Source organism: Ornithodoros turicata, chromosome 9 (assembly GCF_037126465.1).
Source record: "Ornithodoros turicata isolate Travis chromosome 9, ASM3712646v1, whole genome shotgun sequence".
Lineage (NCBI taxonomy): Eukaryota > Metazoa > Arthropoda > Arachnida > Ixodida > Argasidae > Ornithodoros > Ornithodoros turicata.
In genome coordinates this window covers 38,916,967-38,939,913 of record NC_088209.1, presented here as the reverse complement: position 1 = coordinate 38,939,913, position 22,947 = coordinate 38,916,967, and the positions used below count along the sequence as shown (strand labels likewise).

At 46.6% G+C, this 22,947-nt stretch overlaps 1 protein-coding gene and 1 long non-coding RNA gene across 2 annotated transcripts in view; both read right to left on the bottom strand.

Moving 5' to 3' along the window:
- Positions 1-11,118: 11,118 nt before the first annotated feature.
- Positions 11,119-15,060, bottom strand: LOC135369479 (uncharacterized protein K02A2.6-like). The gene has a single exon (XM_064603064.1). The coding sequence runs from the start codon at positions 15,058-15,060 to the stop codon at positions 11,119-11,121; it is 3,942 nt and encodes a 1,313-aa protein (XP_064459134.1).
- A 612-nt stretch (positions 15,061-15,672) lies between these two features.
- Positions 15,673-22,947, bottom strand: part of LOC135368870 (uncharacterized) — a 73,025-nt gene continuing 65,750 nt past the window's right edge. The window contains exon 4 of the long non-coding RNA XR_010414885.1: positions 15,673-15,751. This is a non-coding gene — a long non-coding RNA (uncharacterized LOC135368870). The remainder of the gene's footprint in view (positions 15,752-22,947) is intronic.

Sequence of the window (22,947 nt, the reverse complement as noted above, 5' to 3'; positions counted from 1 at the left end):
ACGTAAACTGCACTGCGAGGTTTTGCCCTCTATAGTGTCCGCCACTTCAAGCAATCGGATTGGGACATCACGTTATTACGTCATATTTCGCCTTGATGTTTTTTTGTTTTTTTTTAATTCCCTAAACTGTGCGGCGTATACAGGTGGAGAGAGGGCAGCAGGAAGGAGTGCACTCTTAGAAAAAAAAGGGTGGAGCAGTTACATCTTTTAGGAGGTAATAATTGTCGTATATGTTGTGCCTAAAAGGTTGCAAAGTTGTACCTGCTACGTACGAATTATACACTCTTAGAAATGAACTTCACCGCATAGCACGCTCCTAGCCAACCATGATCTCGAGTGATATCGTTATCTGGCCTGATTTGTGAAAAACGGGAGGCGTACGCCTTTTCTGTGACAATTATGAACAGCATAATTGTCACAAAAAAGGCGTACGCCTCCCGTTTTCAACAAATCAGGGCAGATAACGATATCATTCGAGATGATGGTTGGCTAGGAGCGTGCTATGCGGTGAAGTTCATTTTCAAGAGTGTAGGGTTGGCGCTTCTGATTCGGTGAGCGAGGGGGGGGGGGGGGCGTACGCCTTCTTGTAGCAACTTGGATGTATGATTATTGCTTTTACTACACTTTTACACCCTTCATCAGACGCTATGTTGACCTAGGTGGTATAACTACACTCTTAGAAATGAACCTCACCACATAGCACTCTGCTAGCCCCTTTTTGCTGAAATTTGCTGAAAACGGCAGGAGGAGCCTATTTTGTGCCATTATGCACGGCACAAAATAGGCTCCTCCTCCCGTTTTCAACAAATCAGGGGCGAGAACGTTGTCATTCGGGATGATGGTTGGCTGGGAGAGTGCTATGTGGTGAAGTTCATTTTTAAGAGTGTAGGTGGTATAACTATAGACGTTACCACCTTTTCACGCCTTTTTTTTTTTTTTGTCTTAGAGTGGGGATGACAGGGGGGGTTAGCGTGTGTCCTGGACAGACTTCAGGGGGAACTGGGCAGACATTCGTCTGGAAAGTCAGCCGGAAAGCCCAGGAAAACCTTAGACAGCGCAGCCGGTGGTTATAGGTTTCGAACTCACCACCTTCCCAGTCGTACTTCGCCATTGCAGTTAACCACGAAGTGCGTGAAGTGCTCACCAACTTCGCGCTATTCATTTCATTTTATTTATTTATTTGAAACTCCGCATCGGTCAGCATTAAATTTTACACCTGCTCACTCTGCCGATTTATTTTCTCGTTATCTAAACAGCCTCGGTGAGAACGCATTATTATATTTCAAGGTGATGATGATGATCATCATCATCATCGGGAAAATATTTCGGTATACGCTCACGATGTCTCTCTCACAACTTAATGAAGCTTCTAAGGGTATCAGACTCGCTTCCAGGAACAGAGAGCGCAGAAATTACGAACGCACCTGCATAGAGATTATAAATGCTCGCTTTGATGTGTCGGCGAAACACAAGGTGCCCTTTATTTATTTTATTTTTTATTTTTTTCGTTCCATTCATTTAATTGGAGAGGTTGCGCGATATCAGCACCCGTAAAAAGAGGCGTATAATCCCGACGGGAAACGCTTGGAGAATGCACTGTGTAGAGCTTCGAACACGCGTTGTACCACATTGCCAAACTGGAAACAGGCATTTTGCATACTGTTTCTCGAATGCTCACGAACGTCGACAGCCGCGTCTGTCCGTAACACTCGTGAAGGGAGAAGAACAGGAAGGAAACGTTACAATGGCGCCGGAACAAGTGCAGGCGCGAGAACTTCAGGATGCAGCCAATTTATTTACAGTTGGCATATCCCACTATCTGTCGTAACTATACTCTTTTCTGTAGCTAATTTTGATGGCCGCGTGCACTGCCAGTACCTACACTCTTAAAAATGTACTTCATAGCATAGCGCGCTCCTTGCCAACCATCATCTCGAATATGATATCGTTATCTGCCCTGTTGAAAACAGGGGGGGGGGGGGGGGGGGGGGCGTACGCCTTTTTTGTGACAATTATGAACAGCATAAGTGTCACAAAAAAGACGTACGCCTCCCGTTTTCAACAAATCTGGGGGCTTAATCGCTTCATCGTCGTTATACGGTCGTTACAAGCTAACGAGTGGCGGGAAATTCAAAAAGGCGGGCGGGAAATTTAAAAAGGTAGGCACGTGATAGAACACGTGCACGGCGCTCTTCGCGCGATACGTGAAGGCCGTGGTAACGTCACGCGCCCACCTTTTTGAATTTCCCGCCACTCGTTAGATTGTAAGGAACGTAACGACGATGAAGCGATTACGCCCCCAGGGCAGATAACGATATCACTCGAGATGATGGTTGGCAAGGAGCGTGCTATGCGGTGAAGTTCATTTTTAAGAGTGTAGCTTGGCCAAGAGCCGTTTTTGACATCCTCCCAAAGGGGCCGGTCTTTCAATTGACAAACTATTATTAACCGCGCGTAGAGCGTCACATCCTTACCCGCACCGACGAATAGCCCATCCCTTTCACCATCACCACCAACCCTGTGCCCAATAACGCTAACCAGGAAGCAAAATGACGCAAAAGTCCGCGCCGACAAATAGGTCCGCGGAAGTTTTGAATGTATGTACGCGTACTCCTGCGCGCGCGCAGCGCTCAATGAAGTTGAGTCTTCGACGTGCACTCTTAGAAATGAACTTCACCGCATAGCACGCTCCTAGCCGACCATCATCTCGAATGATATCGTTATCTGCCCTGATTTGTTGAAAACTGGAGGCGTACGTCTGTTTTGTGACATTTATGCTGTTCATAATTTTTCACAAAAGAGGCGTACGCCTCCCGTTTTCGAGATGACGGTTGGCTAGGAGCGTGCTATGCGGTGAAGTTCATTTTTAAGAGTGCGAGGGAATGACGCGAGAGAAAAATAAAATAAACAAGAAAAAATAAATAAACGCGGCTGAGGCGTGGCCGTTGAAATTAAGCAGGACATCTCCTCTTTTTCGTGGCAAACAATGAAACGGTGCTTCTTCTTCTTCTTTTTCGTACTACTGACATTTTCTTTTTTCTTTTTTGCTACTGGTATATTTTTTCGGCAACTCACAATGGGGGAAGCGAATCAGAAATGAAATGGAGGCATCTTGTTGGGAATCTGGATTGAAACCACCTCTCATCGGTTGCCATTGGCAACGTTATTGTAGCGATCTCACCAATTGATTCACCGCCTTCTTCCAAGTTGCACAATGGAGATTCTTTAACCCTTCCCCCCTCCCCCTTTGCTCGATTTCTTGACGCTGACTTTTCGACGAGAGAGCGACAACTCGGCGGCGATTCAAGTTGTGACGCCCTCTGCCCGTGTTTGCGCGAGTGATGATATGAAGTTTTGTCGTGGGTTGTACATGGGGTTGCCACCTTTCGTAGTGAAAAATACAGGCTGAGGGAGAAAAGGTGGAATAGAGATAAAGGAGGAAAGGCTCGCGGGAAAGGGAGGTGGGTGAGGGATGGAAGAGCACACACAGGAAACGAGAGAGAGAGCTCAAGTTAATACGAGGAAACATATGTTCCTGTGTATGTGTGGGTGGATCATTGATGTTAGAAATTGCATGAACGCTACACTGGAATTGAACAACCGGATTTGACTGCCACTTACTTTGAAAAACGCATCGACGCAAACAATCCCTTCTTTGCAGGCGGAGATCTCACATGATGGTTGTACCTGCCTAAATTCTAGCTGGCTCGACAGCTTTACACAACCGCTGATCTTCAGAACACAAGACTTAATGAATAACACTGATAATAATAATAATAATAATAATAATAATAATAATAATGAATAACTAAGGAAACAACTGGTGACTGAGGAGTTGGGTCTGTACGTGCTCCAGATTTATTCAAGCTGTAGTGGAATGTTGAAGGGAAAATCCCGCAAAAGCCCCTATGAAAGGTCTTGAGCCACAAATACCGGCAAAAGGCTGCCGGTATCACCTTCCTATACCGGCAACCGTCAGAGCGAGCAAATAAGCGGCTGTGCCGGTATGATACCGGCCTGGTGGCAACCCTAGTTGTACAGTGAACCCTCGTTATTATGACCATGGTCGTTCCCGAAAATTTTGGTCATAATGCGGAATTGTCATATTAAAGGGGGATTTGCAGAGGTTTCACAGCATTGTTCACCAAGTGTATGGTCGTAAAGCGCGTATGTCAGATTATCGGGGGTTATATTGTCTAGGTTCAATGTACTGCGCTATAGGTGGGAGAAGGACAGGACCGACGAGGGTTAGAGCGTATAGGTCAAACTTGAACTGTTTATTGCAAAAACAACAATGAAGGTATACAACAATAATAATGGTAAAGTTTAGATACACATTTTTATTGTACGCGATGTGCACTTAGCCTTACTTTTATATTGCATAAATATAAATGACTGACGTACAGCCATGAAGATACATAACATTATCCTACACAAATACACAAAAGCCTTTCGCGGTAAATGTGCTTTTGCCACGAAATAGTGTACAACAGCAAGCACAACTCATTATAATATGGCGTCGAGTGCGACAGCAAGCGCCACCGTACGGTCGGAAAACGCGACGGGTTCTGGTCAAACAAAAGCGTGATTTCGGTTTAATTGCCTGCATTCTTCTGCGCACAAAGTACGCCCGTTCACAGATGAAATATCAGACAAAGAAAAAAAAAAAAAGAATGCGTGGTGAGCACGAGTGATGTTTATAGCAGATCGTCGACACACTTTTAGTACTGGTGCAAGCGAGCCGGTGTACTGTAGAAAGAGGACAGAAAAAAACAACACAGATGGAAAACAAAATCAAAGAAACAAACAAACAAACAAAACGAGGAAGACGCCACCAGACTCGAACGAGCACTTGAATTCAGTTCAAGTTTCATTTTTATCGTGCCCACGAACAACCAACATGGCGCATGCTACGACAGTGGAGAGGGTAAAGTTTTGAGAAATCACGTGACAAACTGTCTCTCCGCTCGCAAGGCAGCGATAAGGGGATATTCGTGGACCAGCACGTGTCCACAGAAGTATAGTCACGTGCGCCTCAGCTTGAAATGTTGCCTCCTCCCTTATTGGAACCAATCGCATCGCTGCACGGGCAACAGGGGAGAGAGGGAAGCTGGGGAGGTGCGCTGACCAACTTGCATAGAGTGAGCGCACGAAAGCAATGAAACTCTGATGCGGTAAGAGGAAAAACGAGTAAGCGAGGAATTTTTGCATCTTTGTTCTTCAAACTCTAGGAAATGTTACTTCTTTTCGTGCACTCGACGTTTAGCAAGTACGTATACTGTGCAAACAATTTGGTAAATCTTGATGCGTTGCATTGCACGACTGTATTAACCAAACAACAGTACGCAGTACTCAGGGGTTTACAAAAATGACTTCACATTAGTGATGCAAAACTATCGATAAATTGACTACCGGTAGTACTGTTCATTTGTTTTTCTTTACTATCGATAGCGATAGATGTGGTTCTCACTATCGATGCTTTCGTTCTCGTCTTCGTTTTCGCGCTGGCACAGTGGCAACGAGAACAGAACCACGTGCGGCACAAGGTGGTGGTGGTGGTGGTGGTGATAGGGCTTGCCGTTGTCGGCCTCACGTATGTGGGCAACGTCACGACTCGCGCCCTGGGGGAATGTGCGGCCTGGGCCGACTTCTAAGGGAACTGTGCCGACATATGCGGCACAAGTTCTTTCCGTAAATTTATCTGTAACGTACGAATGATGCACTGCAACCTGCGACGAAAGAAGATGCTCGTCATCAAATTGTACTGTAAAGCTTGTATAGGAGTGAGGCATTTTCTTTTTCTATTTTTTTATCTGCTCCCCGCTAGCTTTCCGGTAGCCGACTATCGATAATACTAATCGATAGTTTAACTATGATGGTAACGTTAAGAGTATTTACTTTACCCAAAACCATTACCCAGCGCTACCGAACCGGTTGATTCCGTCCAGTGATCTTAATCCACCATGTTGGGAATGGTAAACCAAATTGGGCCACGAGACGATGCATAATTGACGCCCTTACTTTAGCGATAATTCGATGGGTGTCCCATAAATCACACCCAGCAGGAACAGAAAGCACAGAAAAAAGAAATAAAAAGCACTTTCCTTCACCTACAGTTCCAAAGGGAGTAAATACGCCAATATAACGGCAACGCCATCCTCATTAGATTAATGCGCCCCCTATATATTCCCTTCCGCGCACTGAGCCTAAATCAATAAGAGAGAGAGAAACAAAAAAAAAAAAAAAAGCGCCGAGCCAATAGAAAAAGGAATGCGGCCAGTCAGACTTCTACGCCTGTCAGTGCCTAACACCACCTCTCTGTTCTCCGCGCTTTTTAGTTCTGCTGGCCGTTCGAACGGCATCTCCATCTGTCAGGGGTGGGGGGAAGTACTTCGCTACCGTCCGCGTACGTTCCGTACTAAAAATGCGATTGTCCTAAATCTTCACCGACGTGCATTTTGTATATATACGACACTGGTTTATCTGAATCGTTGACAAGACATAAAAGAGTGCAGGGTCATATACATTAACGCTGACTGTTTTTTCCTTTTTTTTTGAGGGGGGGGGGTATGAAAATTTATTAAAGAAAAGGGAAAGGTTGGCTTGCTATTTAAAAAAAAATGGTTTGGACGATTAGTACATCGAGCTGTTTAATGGGAATAGTATTACTTACAATCTGAGGAAAAATGGGAAAAAAGGAGTAAACTTGGGGAACAATTAGGGCTTCTAGTCCCGTCGGTTGCAATTACTCCCCATTTTAGTCCCATGTGTCCGAAATTTACTCCCCAACACTGCAAATAGTCTCTAAACTTCGCATAACGTTCAGTACGTTTACTTCAGAAGGGACTAAAGGGTTGTGGCAATGCGTCTGGGCCCCAAAAGGGCCTTGTTAGAGCGCAACACTAATTATGTACCAGCTAAATCGAAGAAGGAAAGGTAATGGGATTGGTAACATTCAAACTCACACTAATCCGCCCTATAATCCAAGGTAAAATGCGCAGTCGTAAAAAATAGATATGCTAACAAATAATTAAAATAATCGAAAATTTTATCCTGCACACACACACATTTAGTACACACGGACATTAGCACGGACATTTAGTATATTTAGACACACTTAGTACATTTGACATTTAGTAAATTTGACATTTAGTAAATTTAGACATTTAGTATACTTAGTACGTTTAGACATTTAGTACATTTTGACATTTAGTACGTTTAGACACACACGGACATTTAGTACCAAAGCAAGGTAAACGATCGGCGTATGACAAGAACGGCACAACATGCTAGACCATCTCTCGGATGTAAGCAACGCCAGACGTTGCTCTCCCGAGATTCCCTCCCTCGCCCGTCTTTTGTTTTCCGCGCCGAACACCGCAGGAGTAGGGTCACGTGACCGTTTGGGATAGCGATTCCCGGAAAGGTCTCTATTCCCTTCACCGGGGATCGCTCCCCACACACTCGGTATAGAGAGAGTGGGATGATTTCTCGGAGTCTACGATGTGTCAGGATACCCCCCCAAGATGATGTCATAGCCGGCGTGATTGGTTGCCTTCCTACTCGATCCCTTTATCGGAGTCGCCTTCCAAGTGATCCAAAGAGGATTTTGCGGGGACTTAGTGCTGCGCTGAACGGAGATTTTGTTCGAGTAGTATATAGCTACGATGTGGTAATTGCGTTGCAAGGGAGTGGTAAATGGAAGGTTGGAAAATATATGATTAGTTCTTCACCCTTTCCGTGCTTATGTCTTCTCTGCCTTAAAAAGATAGTGGCAGCAGCTATGTCACCACGACACACGATAGAACTTCCAGGACGAATAAATATGAGTTGTGAAAGAATTAAGATTTGACACTGAAAGGATACATAGGATAAAAAGCATGCGAGATAGTGGCAAAGGTCCGCAACGAAAACCCTGATGCTAGGGGTAACAGGAAGGTTCGTTGTCGCCCCGTTATAACGAACTCGAACGTAAACTTAAAACGTAACCGAAACGCAAAGCAGAACGTAACTAACTCGGATGTAAAAGGACCCGTGATAACGAATTCGCATAAAACAACCCGTTATAACGAACTCGAACGTAAACGTAACGTAACCAACTCGAATGTAAAGGGACCCTTTGTAATGAACTCACATAAACCACCTCATTATAACGAACTCGAACGTAACCAACTCAAATGTCAAAGGACCCTTTATAATGACGTCACATAAAACACCCCGTTATAACGAACTCGAACGTAACGTAACCAACTCGAATGCAAATGGACCCTTTATAATGAACTCACATAAAACACCCCTTTATAACGAACTCGAACATAACGTAACCATCTCAAATGTAAAAAGGCCCTTTATAACGAACTCACATAAAACAATCCGTTATAACGAGTTCGCGCACATATTACTGTTCAACAGCGACGCGGTGTAGTGAGAACAGGGGCCCACTTGTCCATTTTCATTTTGTTCGCCTTTCTGGGCCTTCCTTCTCCCCCCACTAGAAATAGCTTGGAAGGGGAGAGGGCCAAGTTTTCGGAAACGTTTTCCCTTAGCTAATGTAGCTTCATGAACAACCACACCAGGGATCGGAGAGATATCGACTGATGGGAGGAGCGACGGCAAGTGGCGCCATCCATTGTTGGCCACTGGAAGCTCTCGCTGCGCTGTCACTTTCGACGAGCAAATTTTCTCGCGCGCGGTGAGGCGCAACCACGGTGGGCGCAACCCAAGGCGGCAAGGCGCGCTAACCGCGGTTGTCACTCCACAGACGCTATATTGGTTCGTGACTGCGATGAAGGCGTGTTGATTGTAGTTGTGTTCAAAACAGAAGTGCCATATTGGCATTGGCCGCTCAAGACATGAATATATTCTCCGTTTGAGGTGCGTTTAGGGAGTGCCAGGACGATCCTTGTTTGCAGCGCAGAAATTGAGAAGAAAAAAACTACGTCCGGCACTGTCTATACACAGTCAGCGCAGTCGCCGAATGCCAGTCGCACCACGTGAGTCGCACCAAGAGGGCAGATGTACGTCCGTCTGCATCTCCACGCTCACTACTGCCCCCACAGCGTTTGAGAAAAAAGAACACTAAAAAACAACCAAGCGTTCGCGGGAAGGGCAGCTGATGGACAAACCAGCAAGGACACGCGCCGAAGTATATAGTTGGTGCACACAAGAGCCGCCGAGATTCACTTTTCAGCCCTCCCATGTAGGCGAAATGCCTGTCCGTGTAATTGCACCTAGCATCGGTGGCAGGTGGCAGACGACGCACGTGCTCCGCACCTAATCACATGACCTAATGGTTACTTCCGTTTCTCTGTCGCGTGCCAAGACGCGCGAGCAAAAATTAATAGAGAGTTTCGACATTTCCTGGAAGTCAATGGCGTCTATCTAACCTGATCGTACTGAGGGTCAAACGGAAGCGTTGGAAAAGCGAACCGCATGGATATTGAGCAGCCGGGAAGGCAATTGCATTTGGGAACCGAGATCGGTTGCCTGGGCAACGGGAGGGGGGGTAGCCTCTTAGGGAGCACGTCAACTTTTTGTGTCACTCGCTCGCACGTGCGTCTGCTCCCATATAAGCGTAGCGGGGTATGTTGTAGCGAGGAGGATCAGTATGTTCACTCGAGGGGGATTTGCGGGGATCCTAGCCGTAATTCTGTAGAGTTTGTCTGCACTTCTCAACCTCAACGTCAACAGATATTATATACGACACACGGTAGTGCTGACTATAGACTGCGTGTCGTCTGCAAATGGATATGTGGAATGCATGCTGTGTCGTCTGCAATAAGCGTTTGCGCACGTGAAGAATGTAAGGTTGGCACTTTTCCGTAACATTCACCCACGACCTACTAGATTAATAACGACCATGTCATAGGCGCCCTTTCCCAGCACCGCACTTGGAATCTAGCGGTGGCGCTACTTATCGGCCCGGTTAATACTTCGTCAATTTTTACAATACTTTGTACTTCAGCGTATATATTTTTGTGCAAGCGGTAGACGCCCCACTGGAGATGCTTCTTTCTAAAGTTGATTATCATCATCATTCTACGCGGTTTTCATAGAAGCGGCTGTTGCTGTCGTCTGCTACGGTAGTTGTACGTCGGCTTCTGCGCGTTCAAAATTCAAATTTCCATTGTCCAATCATGACGTAGATCTCGCGGGCCGATGAGTAGCGCCCCTAGCGGATCGCGCGGACGGGCTCCTCGTAAGGGTTGCCGATTATGACATGGTCGTTATAATCTAGTTGGTCGCGCATTCACCGTATCGCCATAGCAAAGCAGCAAGGGTGCATCTTTACCTTTCTCAAGTATGCAAAACAGTTACTCGGTCAAGAAACTTCGTGGCAACAAAAGAATGACAAAAAAAATAAAGAAGAAGAAGAAATACACCAGGCCGTATATAACACACGAGAAAAGCGAGATATGGTCCATGAGCAGCATCAAACGCTGTAGGAACTGATTTGTATTGACTAATCGCCGAGCTGTCACCGCGCCTCTTCCGGCTCATGAAGCCCGGTGAAAAATATAGTGCCCTCTGGTGCCCTCATTTTCGCGAAACTACGAGATGATCTCACTTGGTTTTCCGCTCTCCTAGTCATAAATAAACTCTCACGCCCAACACCAGCTAGATACACACAAGGCCTATATTCATGACCTCCTCCCTAAAGTCGTCACATGGCGCACCAGTGTCGTCTGCCAAGTAAAAGCCTGCTACGTGTCGTCTGCTCTGGCGCTTTGTCCACCTTGCGTTTTCGGGGTACGCGCGCCGAAAAATGCCCGTAATATTGGTAACACGTAATGTAGTGTCTTTCTATTCGCAGAGAGCCAGCAAAAGCGTACTTCACAGCAATGTTTATTGCTCGACAAAAACGACAGGCAGCACCGCTGTCTGCATACTGACAGGTTGGTGTCGCAGACATAAAAGACGCGTACACAAGAAAGCTGCGCCCTTTTATCAGGAACGCTGAGGCGGCGGAAGGCCTTGAACCGTCAACACGTTATCGCGTAATCGATACAGATATCACATCTTCGCCCATCCGAGGCTAAAACAATATTTATACAATACTAATTGTCATGCAAAATTTATCATTGCGTATTCTCATGTGCAGCTTGTACATGGAACAATTCAAGTAGCCTGATAGCGGTCAGGAGGTTTGCGTACACGTGAAGGGTATCTTCGTTCCATCTGTGGTGACGGTGGTGTTTCCACCGTAGCGGTGGCGTTGTCGGTAAAGGTAGCTGATCCACTTTGAACCGACGGGAAAAGGTCTGACGATTCTTCTTGGGCTGTCTTCTTGGCAGGAACGTCAGCTGTTATCATTTGGTCAGCGTGCCTCCTCCAGACGAGTGTACCATTCTGGCAATTCACCTTGACCCTATATGACACCGGTCCCGTTCTCTCAACAACATTTCCCATTACCCATTTCTCACCACCACGGTAGTTTCTGACGCGCACAGGATCTCCCACTTGAAAAACGCGGCCTCTGGGACTCCGGGTAAAGGATTGTATTACTTGTTTCTGTCGGACGGTGAGGTCGAGGGACGGCTTCATGAGGTCCAGTCTGGTTCTTAATGATCGTCCCAACATGAGCGTTGCGGGTGACTGTGCCGTTGTGGCATGTGGAGTGTTTCTGTAAACCAAAAGCAGGTTAGCCAGTCTCACCTCCAGAGAGTGACTTTGATCTTTCTTCAGGCCTTCTTTCAACGTCCGGATGAACCTCTCTGCCAACCCATTACTTGATGGGTGGTAGGGCGCCGATGTTATGTGTTTCACGCCATTTTGCTTGAGAAACATCTGAAAAGACTCCGCACAAAACTGAGGTCCATTGTCTGTGACAATTGTACCCGCGATACCCCATCGCGTAAACAGTTCTCGCACACACTGTATAGTAGCTGCTGCGGTCGTTGACTGGAGCACAAACACCTCCGGCCACTTGGAGTGCGCGTCCACCGCGACTAAAAAGTTCTTACTCAAGAAGGGACCCGCGAAGTCCAGGTGCACACGGTCCCATGGTCGCGACGGCCAGGACCAGGGATGCAACGGAGCCTTCGGTGGTTGAGGGCGTTGTTCCTGACAGTCGTCGCATCGTTTTACCATCTGTTCCAGCTCGTCGTCGATTCGTGGCCACCATGTGTAACTTCTTGCAATTTCTTTCATCCTGACGATTCCTGGATGTCCGCAGTGGAGTTCGTCGAGCACCCTCGTGCGTAGCTTTGAAGGTATCAGGACCCTCATTCCCCACAGGATGCATCCTTGATGCATTGTTAGCTCTGTCCTGTGTGAGAAATAAGGTTTCAGTGCCTCATCATTTATAGTTGCAGGCCACCCCTTGGCAATAACTTCCGCCACCACACTTAGTACTCGATCGCGAGCAGTTTCTTTAGCTATTTCTGCGCAGTTCACAGGGAAACTTTCAAGTCCCAAAGAGTAGATCGCACTGACTTCGTCATCGTCGTCCTCCTGAGTCCTTTGCAACGGCAGACGAGAAAAGCAATCCGCGACGACGTTGGCCTTTCCGGCCCTGTAGCGAAGCTCGTAGCGATATGCTGCTAGAATAAGGGACCACCTCTGCAGACGTGCAGCAGCAATAGTAGGTGTGCTTGACTTTTCACCGAATATGGTCTGAAGTGGCTTGTGGTCAGTCAGTAGCACAAATTCTCGTCCATACAAGAAGCTATGAAACTTTTTAACGCCAAATATTAAGGCAAGTGCTTCTTTCTCCAAGTGACTATAATTTGCCTCCGCTGTACTTAGTGTTCGTGACGCGTAGGCTATGGGTTTCACACTTCCGTCTTCTTGTATGTGCGACAGTACCGCACCTACTCCAAAAGCCGAGGCGTCGCATTCAAGCTGCAACGGGGCGTCCGGGTCGTAGTGCACCAAGACCGGCGGTGATGCGAGTAATTCCTTTACTCTATTGAAGGCCATCTGACACTGCTGGTTCCACGACCATGCCACTTTTAGTTTCAAAAGCCTGTGCAGGGGATACAGGACACTTGATAGGTCTGGCAGGAATTTCCCGTAGAAATTGATTACTCCCAGCAGCGAGCGAAGCCGTTGTTTGTCTGTCGGCGCGGGGGCACGCAGTACCGCTTCAACTTTCTCTTTCGACGGCTTCACGCCTTCAGCGTTAATGACATGTCCTAAGTACTGTAACTCGGTCTTCAAAAACTCGCATTTTCCCCTTTTTATACGGACCCCTCGTTCCATTAGGCGCTGCAGAACCCTTTCCAGATTCCGAATATGCTCTTGTTCTGACCTCCCCATAACAAGAATATCGTCTAGGTAGACGATGACACCATCCAGGTCTTTCAGCATATTATCCATGATTCTCTGGAATATTGCAGGGGCCGAAGTAATACCAAAGGCAAGACGGTTTACCTTATACAGTCCTTTGTGGGTATTTAGCGTTAAATACCGACTTGATTGCTCGTCGACTTCTACTTGAAGATATGCACGATTAAGATCTATTTTCGAAAAGTACTTTCCACCAGCAAGCGCCGCAAAAATCTCATCGAACCTCGGAAGGGGATACTTTTCGACTTCCAGGACTTGGTTTAACGTTGTTCGGTAGTCACCACATAATCGGACGGAGCCGTCCTTCTTGACGACCGGAACTACTGGCGTGCCATATGCGCTGCAGCTTGTTGGCGATATTACTCCCATCTTCTCCAATTTATTTATCTCATTTTCCACAGCATTCCTCAGAGAAAACGGTAAGCTTCGAGCTTTCAAGAAACGTGGCGTACTGCCTTCCTTTAACTTGAGACATGCTTGCTCACCCTTAATCTTTCCGAGTTCTTCGGTGAAAAGAGGCTTGTACTTCTCAGTCAACTGTCCGGTAATTGTGTTGACGTCAAGCGACATGGTGTTCAGTCCGGCCCAATCTAGCCGCAGCTCACGCACCCAGTTACGGCCCAGGAGAGGGACACCTGGTTGACGCAGGATATGAAGGGGCAGGGTCCGCTGACGACCTCCGTAGTTGACGTTGACCGTAATGTACCCTTGGGGCGTTAGTGCTTCACCAGTATACGTGCGCAGACGTAGAGATGTGGGTTCCAAGGTCAGGTGTGGGAAGCAGTTCTGGTACTGTTGTAAAGACATTACAGAAACAGCAGCACCGGTATCAATCTCCATCGTAAGTGGAACGTCTTCGACGGAAACGGTAGCATACATAGGATCATTCTTGTGCGACTCCAGTCGAAGGATAGCGTTTCCCCCAGGATTATTCTGAACCCAGTCGTTCTCCTCCTTCAAATTACCCAAGGATTGTCGTCCCGCGGGCTTGACCTTTGTTCCAGACTGGCAAGCTCTTTTGATGTGTCCCTTCCGTTTACATCTATGGCAGACAGCGTCTCGAAAGTTGCACGCCTCACTCGCATGATTGCTGCCGCCGCACCGATAACAAAAGCGTTTCTTTCTTCTCTCTGGTTTATCAATCTTATTCAGTCTTGGGGGCGTGTCCGCCGCGTGACATTCCGAGGCGCTCTTTGTCGCCATTTCAAGTGATAGCGCCTTTTCTACGGCTTTTTTAAACGTGAGCGATTCGTTCTCAGCAAATAAGCATTTCTGGATATCAAGTCGGTGTAGTCCACACACAAACCGATCTCGCAAAGTCTCTTCGAGATTCGCTCCGAACTTGCAGTCCTGCGCAAGTCGCTTTAATTCCGCAACAAATTGGACGATAGTCTGAGCCTCCCCTTGTATATATTTGTGGAACTTCGCCCTCTCCGCAATCACTGATGGTTTCGGGGACAAGTGATCACGTAGCACTTTCATCAAATCATCGAGAGTTTTGTCTGACGGTTTCTCAGGTGCGAGCAGCGTTTTTAGCAACGTATACGTTTTCGGGCCTATGATGCTGAGAAACGCATCTACTTTCCTATCATCTCCTATCTTGTTCACTTTCAGGAATGAACTGAGTCGCTCTTCATAGGAAATCCAATCTGAGATAGTCTCGTCAAAATTTTCCACTTGCCCAATAGTTGCCATGTTCGTCCCTGCCGTTGGTTCCGTGTAGGGCACCACTTCCTTCTTCTGGACGATATCTTCTTTAACACCGTCCATCCATGCTGGCGTAAAATCCCATCCTCGTCGCCAATATGTAGTGTCTTTCTATTCGCAGAGAGCCAGCAAAAGCGTACTTCACAGCAATGTTTATTGCTCGACAAAAACGACAGGCAGCACCGCTGTCTGCATACTGACAGGTTGGTGTCGCAGACATAAAAGACGCGTACACAAGAAAGCTGCGCCCTTTTATCAGGAACGCTGAGGCGGCGGAAGGCCTTGAACCGTCAACACGTTATCGCGTAATCGATACAGATATCACACGTAACACTTTCGCTTTAAGAATGAGTCCGTTCTGTATGACTGCTATACTCGGTAGACTTTGGTTCACGACGTCATTTCGAGTAGTGAGCGAGGCTACATACCTCGAATGGCTAAAACCTTACAGTCTATAAGGATGACAAATGAAGCAAACAAGCAAAAAGTCAAGTGACAGCTATCTGTCTCTGCAACAGGAAACGGAAGGGTTCGAACCGTGCCCCAAGACCTCATCGTCAATTATATTAAAAAACGTGACGGGATTTCGTGGTACATGAAAAAAATAAAAATAAAATAAAACGACGAATCGAAACCTTGAAGTAGTTAGTTAGTATTTTGAAATAGCGTACCCGCCTTCGTACAGCGTACTCTTGGAACGATGGTGATGATGATGATGGTGGTGGTGACGTTGTTGCCACGACACAAGCGCCACCTGAAGGCGGAGAAGAAATTAGCGTTACAGATTGCAGATGGCAAGTTTGTGATGACGATGCGGACACACAGAAACAAAAGTCACAAAATAGACAAGGATCATAAAAATTTTCTTGTACAAAGGTTTACCCGCGCCAGAATTTCGAAGTAGTTGTTGGAAGAACGTTATACAGAAATCACTGTGTATATACAGTCAAACTCCTTTATAGCGAACACCTTTTTAACGAAAATACCACTACAGAAAATTTTTTTGCGGTCCCGCTGGAGCCCTATAGGTCCAATAATGGACATCCTTTTTAACGAAAATACCTTTACTGCAAATTTTTTTTGCTGTCCCCTGAGTTTCGTTGTAAAGGAGTTTCACTGTATATCGAACAAAGCATATCAAATAACAGACAGCAAAGTTCGAACATTGGAAAAGAAGCAGAGAACGGAACAGCATGAAGTGTTGCTGACGGCACGTGTTGGAACAAATTTTCCGTTGCGGTTAAAAGCCGTGAGGCATGTTGAAACAAATTCTTTTGTCGCGTTTAAGGACTCTAAAACGGTGAGACAACGACAGAAACGACTCAGAGAGGGCGCTGTACGCCGTATAACTGTCGCCTTGTTGTAGCACGGATGACGAAAGACGGACAGGCAACACTGATGGGTCTCCACATCTTGCAGATGGAAAAGGACCGGAGGGGAAAAGCGGTGCCGGAGCTCAAAAGAGATGCCTAACCAACCATCATATTCCTCTGCCTGACGTCGGCAGTAAATTCTCCCCCTCACCCCAACAACCCCCCTGGAAGAGGAAGAGGAAAGGGAGGGGGGGGGGGGAGAGACTAGAGGTGGCAATATGGCGCCGAGGAACTTTGTTTATGACTCTATAGCTGACATCGGCGTTTTCTCGCTCGGCATGCTTTTTTCCTACGGGGTCGAACTTTTCTTTTTTCTTTAAGTCTGGGGGCCACTTTCGGGAGAGAGGAGGCAAAGACACAACCATATAGGAGCTTTTGGGGAGAGAGAAAAAAAAAGCTCGTGTTTGTAACACGATAACGGTGAACACGGAGTATTTTTTTTTTTTTCGATAAAATGCGGAGCGAACGCGCTATCGTAAGAAAGTGGAATGGCAAACATGGCACATGAGCTTGTAAAATGCGAAACTTCGTAGTAAGTACTAATAATGCTGCTTGTTCCAGACCGTCCGTGCGAAAATAACGCAGAAATTTCACGAAAACGGTGGCGACCAAGGCCAACGCCAGTTTGCAGTGGCGCGGGAAAGCGCTCCGTGACGCGCTCAAACTTCCCGCCATACTGACGACATCGCTGGAAATGTGGGCGTGTCACATACTGGCGCTTCGGAGGCAACTTTATGAAGTACAGTAGGCCGTCATCAAAGTACAATCTTGGGGATAGAATTGACTTTTGAGAACCACAAACGACGTGCCCGAAACTATTTTTTTATTATTATTTATTACTATTGTTTATTTTCATTTCTACGATACAGAAATGAAAATAAATACTATTATAATTAAACTATTATAAACATCCTTTGCGGTACCTTCTGAAAACATTTCCGCTTGGCTATGGAATCAGTGCGGCACGAGAAAAACAAGATGCATTTAGTACTCGTAATATGAAATTATGAAACTGAAACCGTGAAGCTTATTCATTAGATGCGTACCGAAATTTTCGCAGGCAAATTGCGATTCGCTCTCATTCGTTGAATTATTTTTCCCCGTTTGCCACGAGTTCTAATCATCAACCTCGCAGCACGCACAGAGAGCGATTCCCATTCAACTGAAGCAGTACACGTTTGAATCAATTGTGAGACAGCTGGTGTTTGTTCGCGGGCTAAATCGCACGAGCTAGAATACTACTCATTCATACACTACGTAGCACAAACATTACGTTACAAACCAATTAACACACTCACATCATTACACCCCAATACGCCATACCAAAAGCAACCAAAGCAAGTTATGCTTACAATGCTTACGTACTGACGTACTGAGCACTTCTCTCGAGGACGCCTATTTGTGGTTGAAATGTTTTCTGTGCGCAGACATATGCCACATGCGCACCGGAGACACAATAGCTCTGTTGCGCTAATGAAGTCTCGGCTTGACGGACATTTCAAAGTAAAATACATAATAATCGCCAGTCATATAGTCAATGCCCTCTGGGAAAGAAGCCGGTGTTCGCCCATTGTTAGTGGCAAAGAAGAAAATCCGCGATGCGAAAAGGAAAGTCGTCAACGCTCAGCTGTGGTCACTCGTCCCTCGTTTTGTTTCGCAGATCGACGGTGGCGCCGCGCGGCGGCGGCCCGTCACGCCGTTCGAAAGCGCGCCTCTTGACCCTCGGGAAGCTCATTAGAACCAGAGAGAGAGAATTGCAGAACCGAATAATGAGGTGGAAAGTGTGCATCTATTATGTACATAAACGCAGCTTTCGTTGTGGACTGACGATCTGAGGGAAACAATCACGACTCTGTCTGTGTGTGTGTGTGTGTGCGTGTGTGAAACAGCGCACCTGTGGCATTTCTGCGCCTTTGTGAATGTAGTGATAGTTTGCGAAGTGCTGTACTCGAAAGAGAAGTTTGTGAGGCTAGAAAATTCGATCTGGCAACAGCGAGCCACACTTGGAACCACAAGAGTCAAAATGCCATTAATTAATTAACGGGTTTGCGATCACTCCGTTCGTCCGAAATTATGTCAAACAAATGTGAAAGACAATTTTTTACATCGATATGTACATGCATTCCAAGGTTTGTAGCAAAACGGGCAGTATATACGCGTAGACAAACGGAACATGAAAATGTATCGGCTCTGGCATCGCAGCCGGCGTCTCCGCAAGGGGGCAGTGAGGTAGTGGTCACGTGCTCAATGGGAATGGCCGTAGCCCTGGATCCTCTGACGACAGCGCGTGACGTGTATATGGGTTCAATGCTTTATCGCTCTAGGCTTGTATCCCATGGTCAGTCGCACGTATCAAAGTGTTATACAACCCCTTTAAGGCATCCCCCTCACGCCCCGTTCTTGACGAATACTCCAATCCTGTTAGTTCGTTAAGCGTGTAAGCGATTAAGCCCCCAGTCGACTCGATAAAGTCAGTGGTGCGACCGTGCATTATTCCTATTGGCTCCCAAAAGCACGCGACCTCCCCCAAGACCGCTGGCCGCAGCAGCTTTGGCTGTTGGATTAGCCTGTCCTGACGTCACGGCGACGTCAGTTCCGGTATTCGCAGGTCCTACACTCTTAAAAATGAAATTTACCGCATAGCACGCTCCTGGCCAACCATCATCTCGAATGATATCGTTATCTGCCATGACTTTGTTGGAAACGGGAGGCGTACGCCTTTTTTTTTGTGACCCTTATGCTGTTCATAATTGTCACAAAACGGGCGTACGCCTCCCGTTTTCAACACATATAACGATATCGTTCGAGATGATGGTTGGCTAGGAGCATGCTATGCGGTGAAGTTCATATCTAAGAGGTACACTCTTAAAAATGAACTTCACCGCATAGCACGCTCTTAGCTAACCATCATCTCGAATGATATCGTGATCTGCCCTGATTTGTTGAAAACGGGAGGCGTACGCCTTTTTTGTGACACTTATGCTGTTCATAATTGTCACAAAAAAGGCGTACGCCTCCTGTTTTCAACGAATCAGATCAGATAACGATATCATTCGAGATGACGGTTGGCTAGGAGCGTGCTATGAGGTGAAGTTCATTTCTAAGTGGTAGGATACTTTGCGTGGAGGGACTTTCGATGGAACGGCACACGTTCACATCGATGCAAATATACCCGTCTTCGACATAACTTTGAGCGAAATATTCGAGATTCCCTTCATGACGCACATAACACGTTCAGTTCGCGGTCGAGATTCGAAGGTGGCAGCACAGTAGCGACCTAGACGGCCTCGAATGGAAGCGGCTAATTCGACTCCCGCCCTGGAGTATCTCCTCCTGAAAATCGAAGGCTGTTGCGACGAGTTGTTTTTCGCGCCTTTTCCAAAATAACGCGGGGGACCGGCTGGTAGGCGAAAGCCGCCAAGGTCAATAAAACGTCCGCCCGGCGCACGAGCTAAATCTCTATTTTCGGTGAGACGATATTTCGGGAAAGCTTCGGGTCCAGCACGAACAGACCTCACCCGCGCTTCTTTCACACCGTGTTGGCGCTATTTTTTAATCCCGCGCGCGCGGGCTCGAGAGTTATAAACGTGGTTACATAGGCCCTTTAGTAGAGCGTGAAGGGATGTTGCCCCTTGACAGTATGTCAAGTTATATTCAGCCATCGTAACTCCCACACTCTTAAAAATGAACTTCACCGCATAGCACGCTCCTAACCAACCATAATCTCAAATGATATCGTTATCTGCCCTGGGTCGTTGAAAACGGGAGGCGTACGCCTTTTTTGTGACAATTACGAACCGCATAAGTGTCACAAAAAGGCGTACGCCTCCCGGCAGATAATGATATCATTCGAGATAGTGGTTGGCTAGGACCGTGCTATGCGGTGAAGTTCATTTTTAAGAGTGCAGTTATTGTAGGTAATGGAAACTGTAGTTAGAGAAGACTGACGACACCATAACTGGAGGTCTTTCGAACAACCGAAATATGATAACAATACCACGGTTGATATCAGTTATGAAATATGCGCGGAAAGTAATTACCAGACAACGAAAAGATTAATATTTAACGCGAAACCAGGTGTATCCTAAGCATAAGGTGGCTGAAAAACAATAAAGAGTTCTCATTCTTCGCCCGCCTTATTGCAGCTACGTAAGATATTGACACATTGGTGCGTTATTATACGAGTACTTATTTAAGTACTCATCAAATAGGGCAAGAGTATGAAGAGAAATAGTATATGGACACAATTTGTAAAAAATCTCCTTCGATACAAAAGCCACATAGACGTCTAATTGCAGAATCCTCATTATGGAGACTCTAGAAGCTCAATATTATACTTCTATAGTTCCCTTCACACTTTCTCCCGCACCCACCCACCTACCCACCCACCCACCCACTCACCCACTCCTCACTACGCAAATATAAACGAAACCGCCATATGCCTCAATGCGTATCCAGTTCGCAAAGCATATCGTCCTCGATACAACTGACTGTCTGGTTTCTCTCAAAACAGGGTGCCAGAGCTTGATTAAATTACCCGTTTAAGAGCCGCGGTGTTTCCGAGAATGAACGTTTTGTGTGGCTCCTCTTTCTGGCCTAACAAGAAAGCCCGCGAAATACAAAATACCACGTGACAGTACGACCGCGCGACGCAATTGCAGCGCGAGTTATCACGTGCTTTTGTTTATTAGTATTTCGCGAACTTCCGTTTTTAAGAACAATAAAAAAAAAATAAAATGAAGACGTACTTCGTTGGTATCACCTCCTTGCTGTTTCTAAACGTTTGCCCCCGAAACCAATGTTTCAAAACTTATCTAGTTAGTCTTATCTTAATTATTCATTTGATCCAATAAATCTTGGTGCATTTTATTAATCTTAAAACAACTTCACCGCATAACACGCTTTATACTACACTCTTAAAAATGAACTTCACCGCATAGCACGTTCCTCGCCAACCACCGTCTCGAATGATATCGTTATCTGCCCCGATTTGTTGAAAACGGGAGGTGTACGCCTTTTTTGTGACAATTACGAACAACATAAGTGTCACAGAAAAGGCGTACGCCTCCCGTTTTCAACAAATCAGTTCAGATAACGATATCATTCGAGGTGATGTCTGGCTACGAGCGTGCTATGCGGTGAAGTTCATTTTTAAGGTGTATCCAACCATCATCTCGAATGATACCGTTATCTGCCCTGATCTGTTGAAAACCGGAGGCATTCGCCTTTTTTTGTGACACTTATGCTACTCATAATTGTCACAAAAAAGGCGTACGCCTCCCGTTTTCAACAAATCAGGGCAGATAACGATATCATTTGAGGTGATGGTTGGCTAGGAGCGTGCCATGCGGTGAAATTTTCTGTTTTGAGGGACTACGGTCAGCAGTTACATCACCACCACCACCACCACCATGGGACGCAGTACACAACACACAATGGACGTAACAGGCCACCCCGTCTATCGTGTACAAGTAGAAACAGTAAAAAAAGAGACTTTTCGAGCTGCGCCTTCGTCCTTTCCCATAAGCTCCCATCATGCGCCGCGCATGGCACGTGGGGCGTCAACTGGAAACAAAACGAAGAGAAATGCAGGTCCTGCGTGAGCATTGCCACCTTCGCGGGTTGATCGGATCCCTCGCGGAAAGGAAGCTCGATTCGGCGGAAACTTTCGCAATGACGAGGAGGAGGTGAAACCTGTTGGCAGAGGAGTCCTTCTTCTTGGCTGACGTGATTTACGTTCAACGACCGCGTCAACCCCAAACTGGATGGAATGCTGCTGCGCATGCGCACAACAACCGGTCACACCGTCCGTCAGCCCCCCGGTGCACATACAAAAATCTCTGAAAGGATACCGCTCCCGTAAATTGACCCCGCTTTGGAGCATTCACAATGCTCCGCGCGGGCTTTTGCAAATTTCGGGGGTTTTCAGAGACTACGGGGGCGAGTGTGCGGTGGTTTAGGGATTTGTCCATTATTTGCGATGTGGTACGTATTTGAGGGGATGGTGGTGGAGGTGTGTGTGGGGGGGGGGACAAAAATGGGAAGTCCGGGGGTGGCCAGTTGGGAGTCCGTGCATGGATTCGAGAGCCCCATACAGATCCACGTTCTGCGCATGCCGCACCGTGTGTAGTGTGTTCGCTTCTGCATTTTAGTGTCGAGCGTTACTACGTCTTCTACGTTCTCTCTTATTAGATTATAGTGAACCCTCGTTAATATGACCCCCTATAATCTGACATACGCGCTTTACAACCATACTCTTGGGGAACAATGCTGTGAAACCTCTGCAAATCTCCCCCGTTAATATGACAATTCCGCATTATGACCAAAATTTTCGGGAACGACCATGGTCATAATAACGAGTGTTCACTGTAGTATTAGAGGAGAAATGATAAATGTTGAGTTGTTGATGATGATGATGATGATGGTAGGAGAAAAAAAATGGAGGTGTGAGCCCGTTCACGGCTGGACAAGCTACTCTAGATCTAGCAGAAAGAGAAAGAGAGAAAAGACGTCTAAAAAGACGAGAGCTATGCTCTTAACGAAAGTGATGAGTGAGCGCTGTGCGTCCTGACGATGA

What these genes read in the sequence shown, in the direction of transcription:
- LOC135369479 (XM_064603064.1), bottom strand. Translation starts at nt 15,060, where the DNA reads ATGGACGGTGTTAAAGAAGATATCGTCCAGAAGAAGGAAGTGGTGCCC.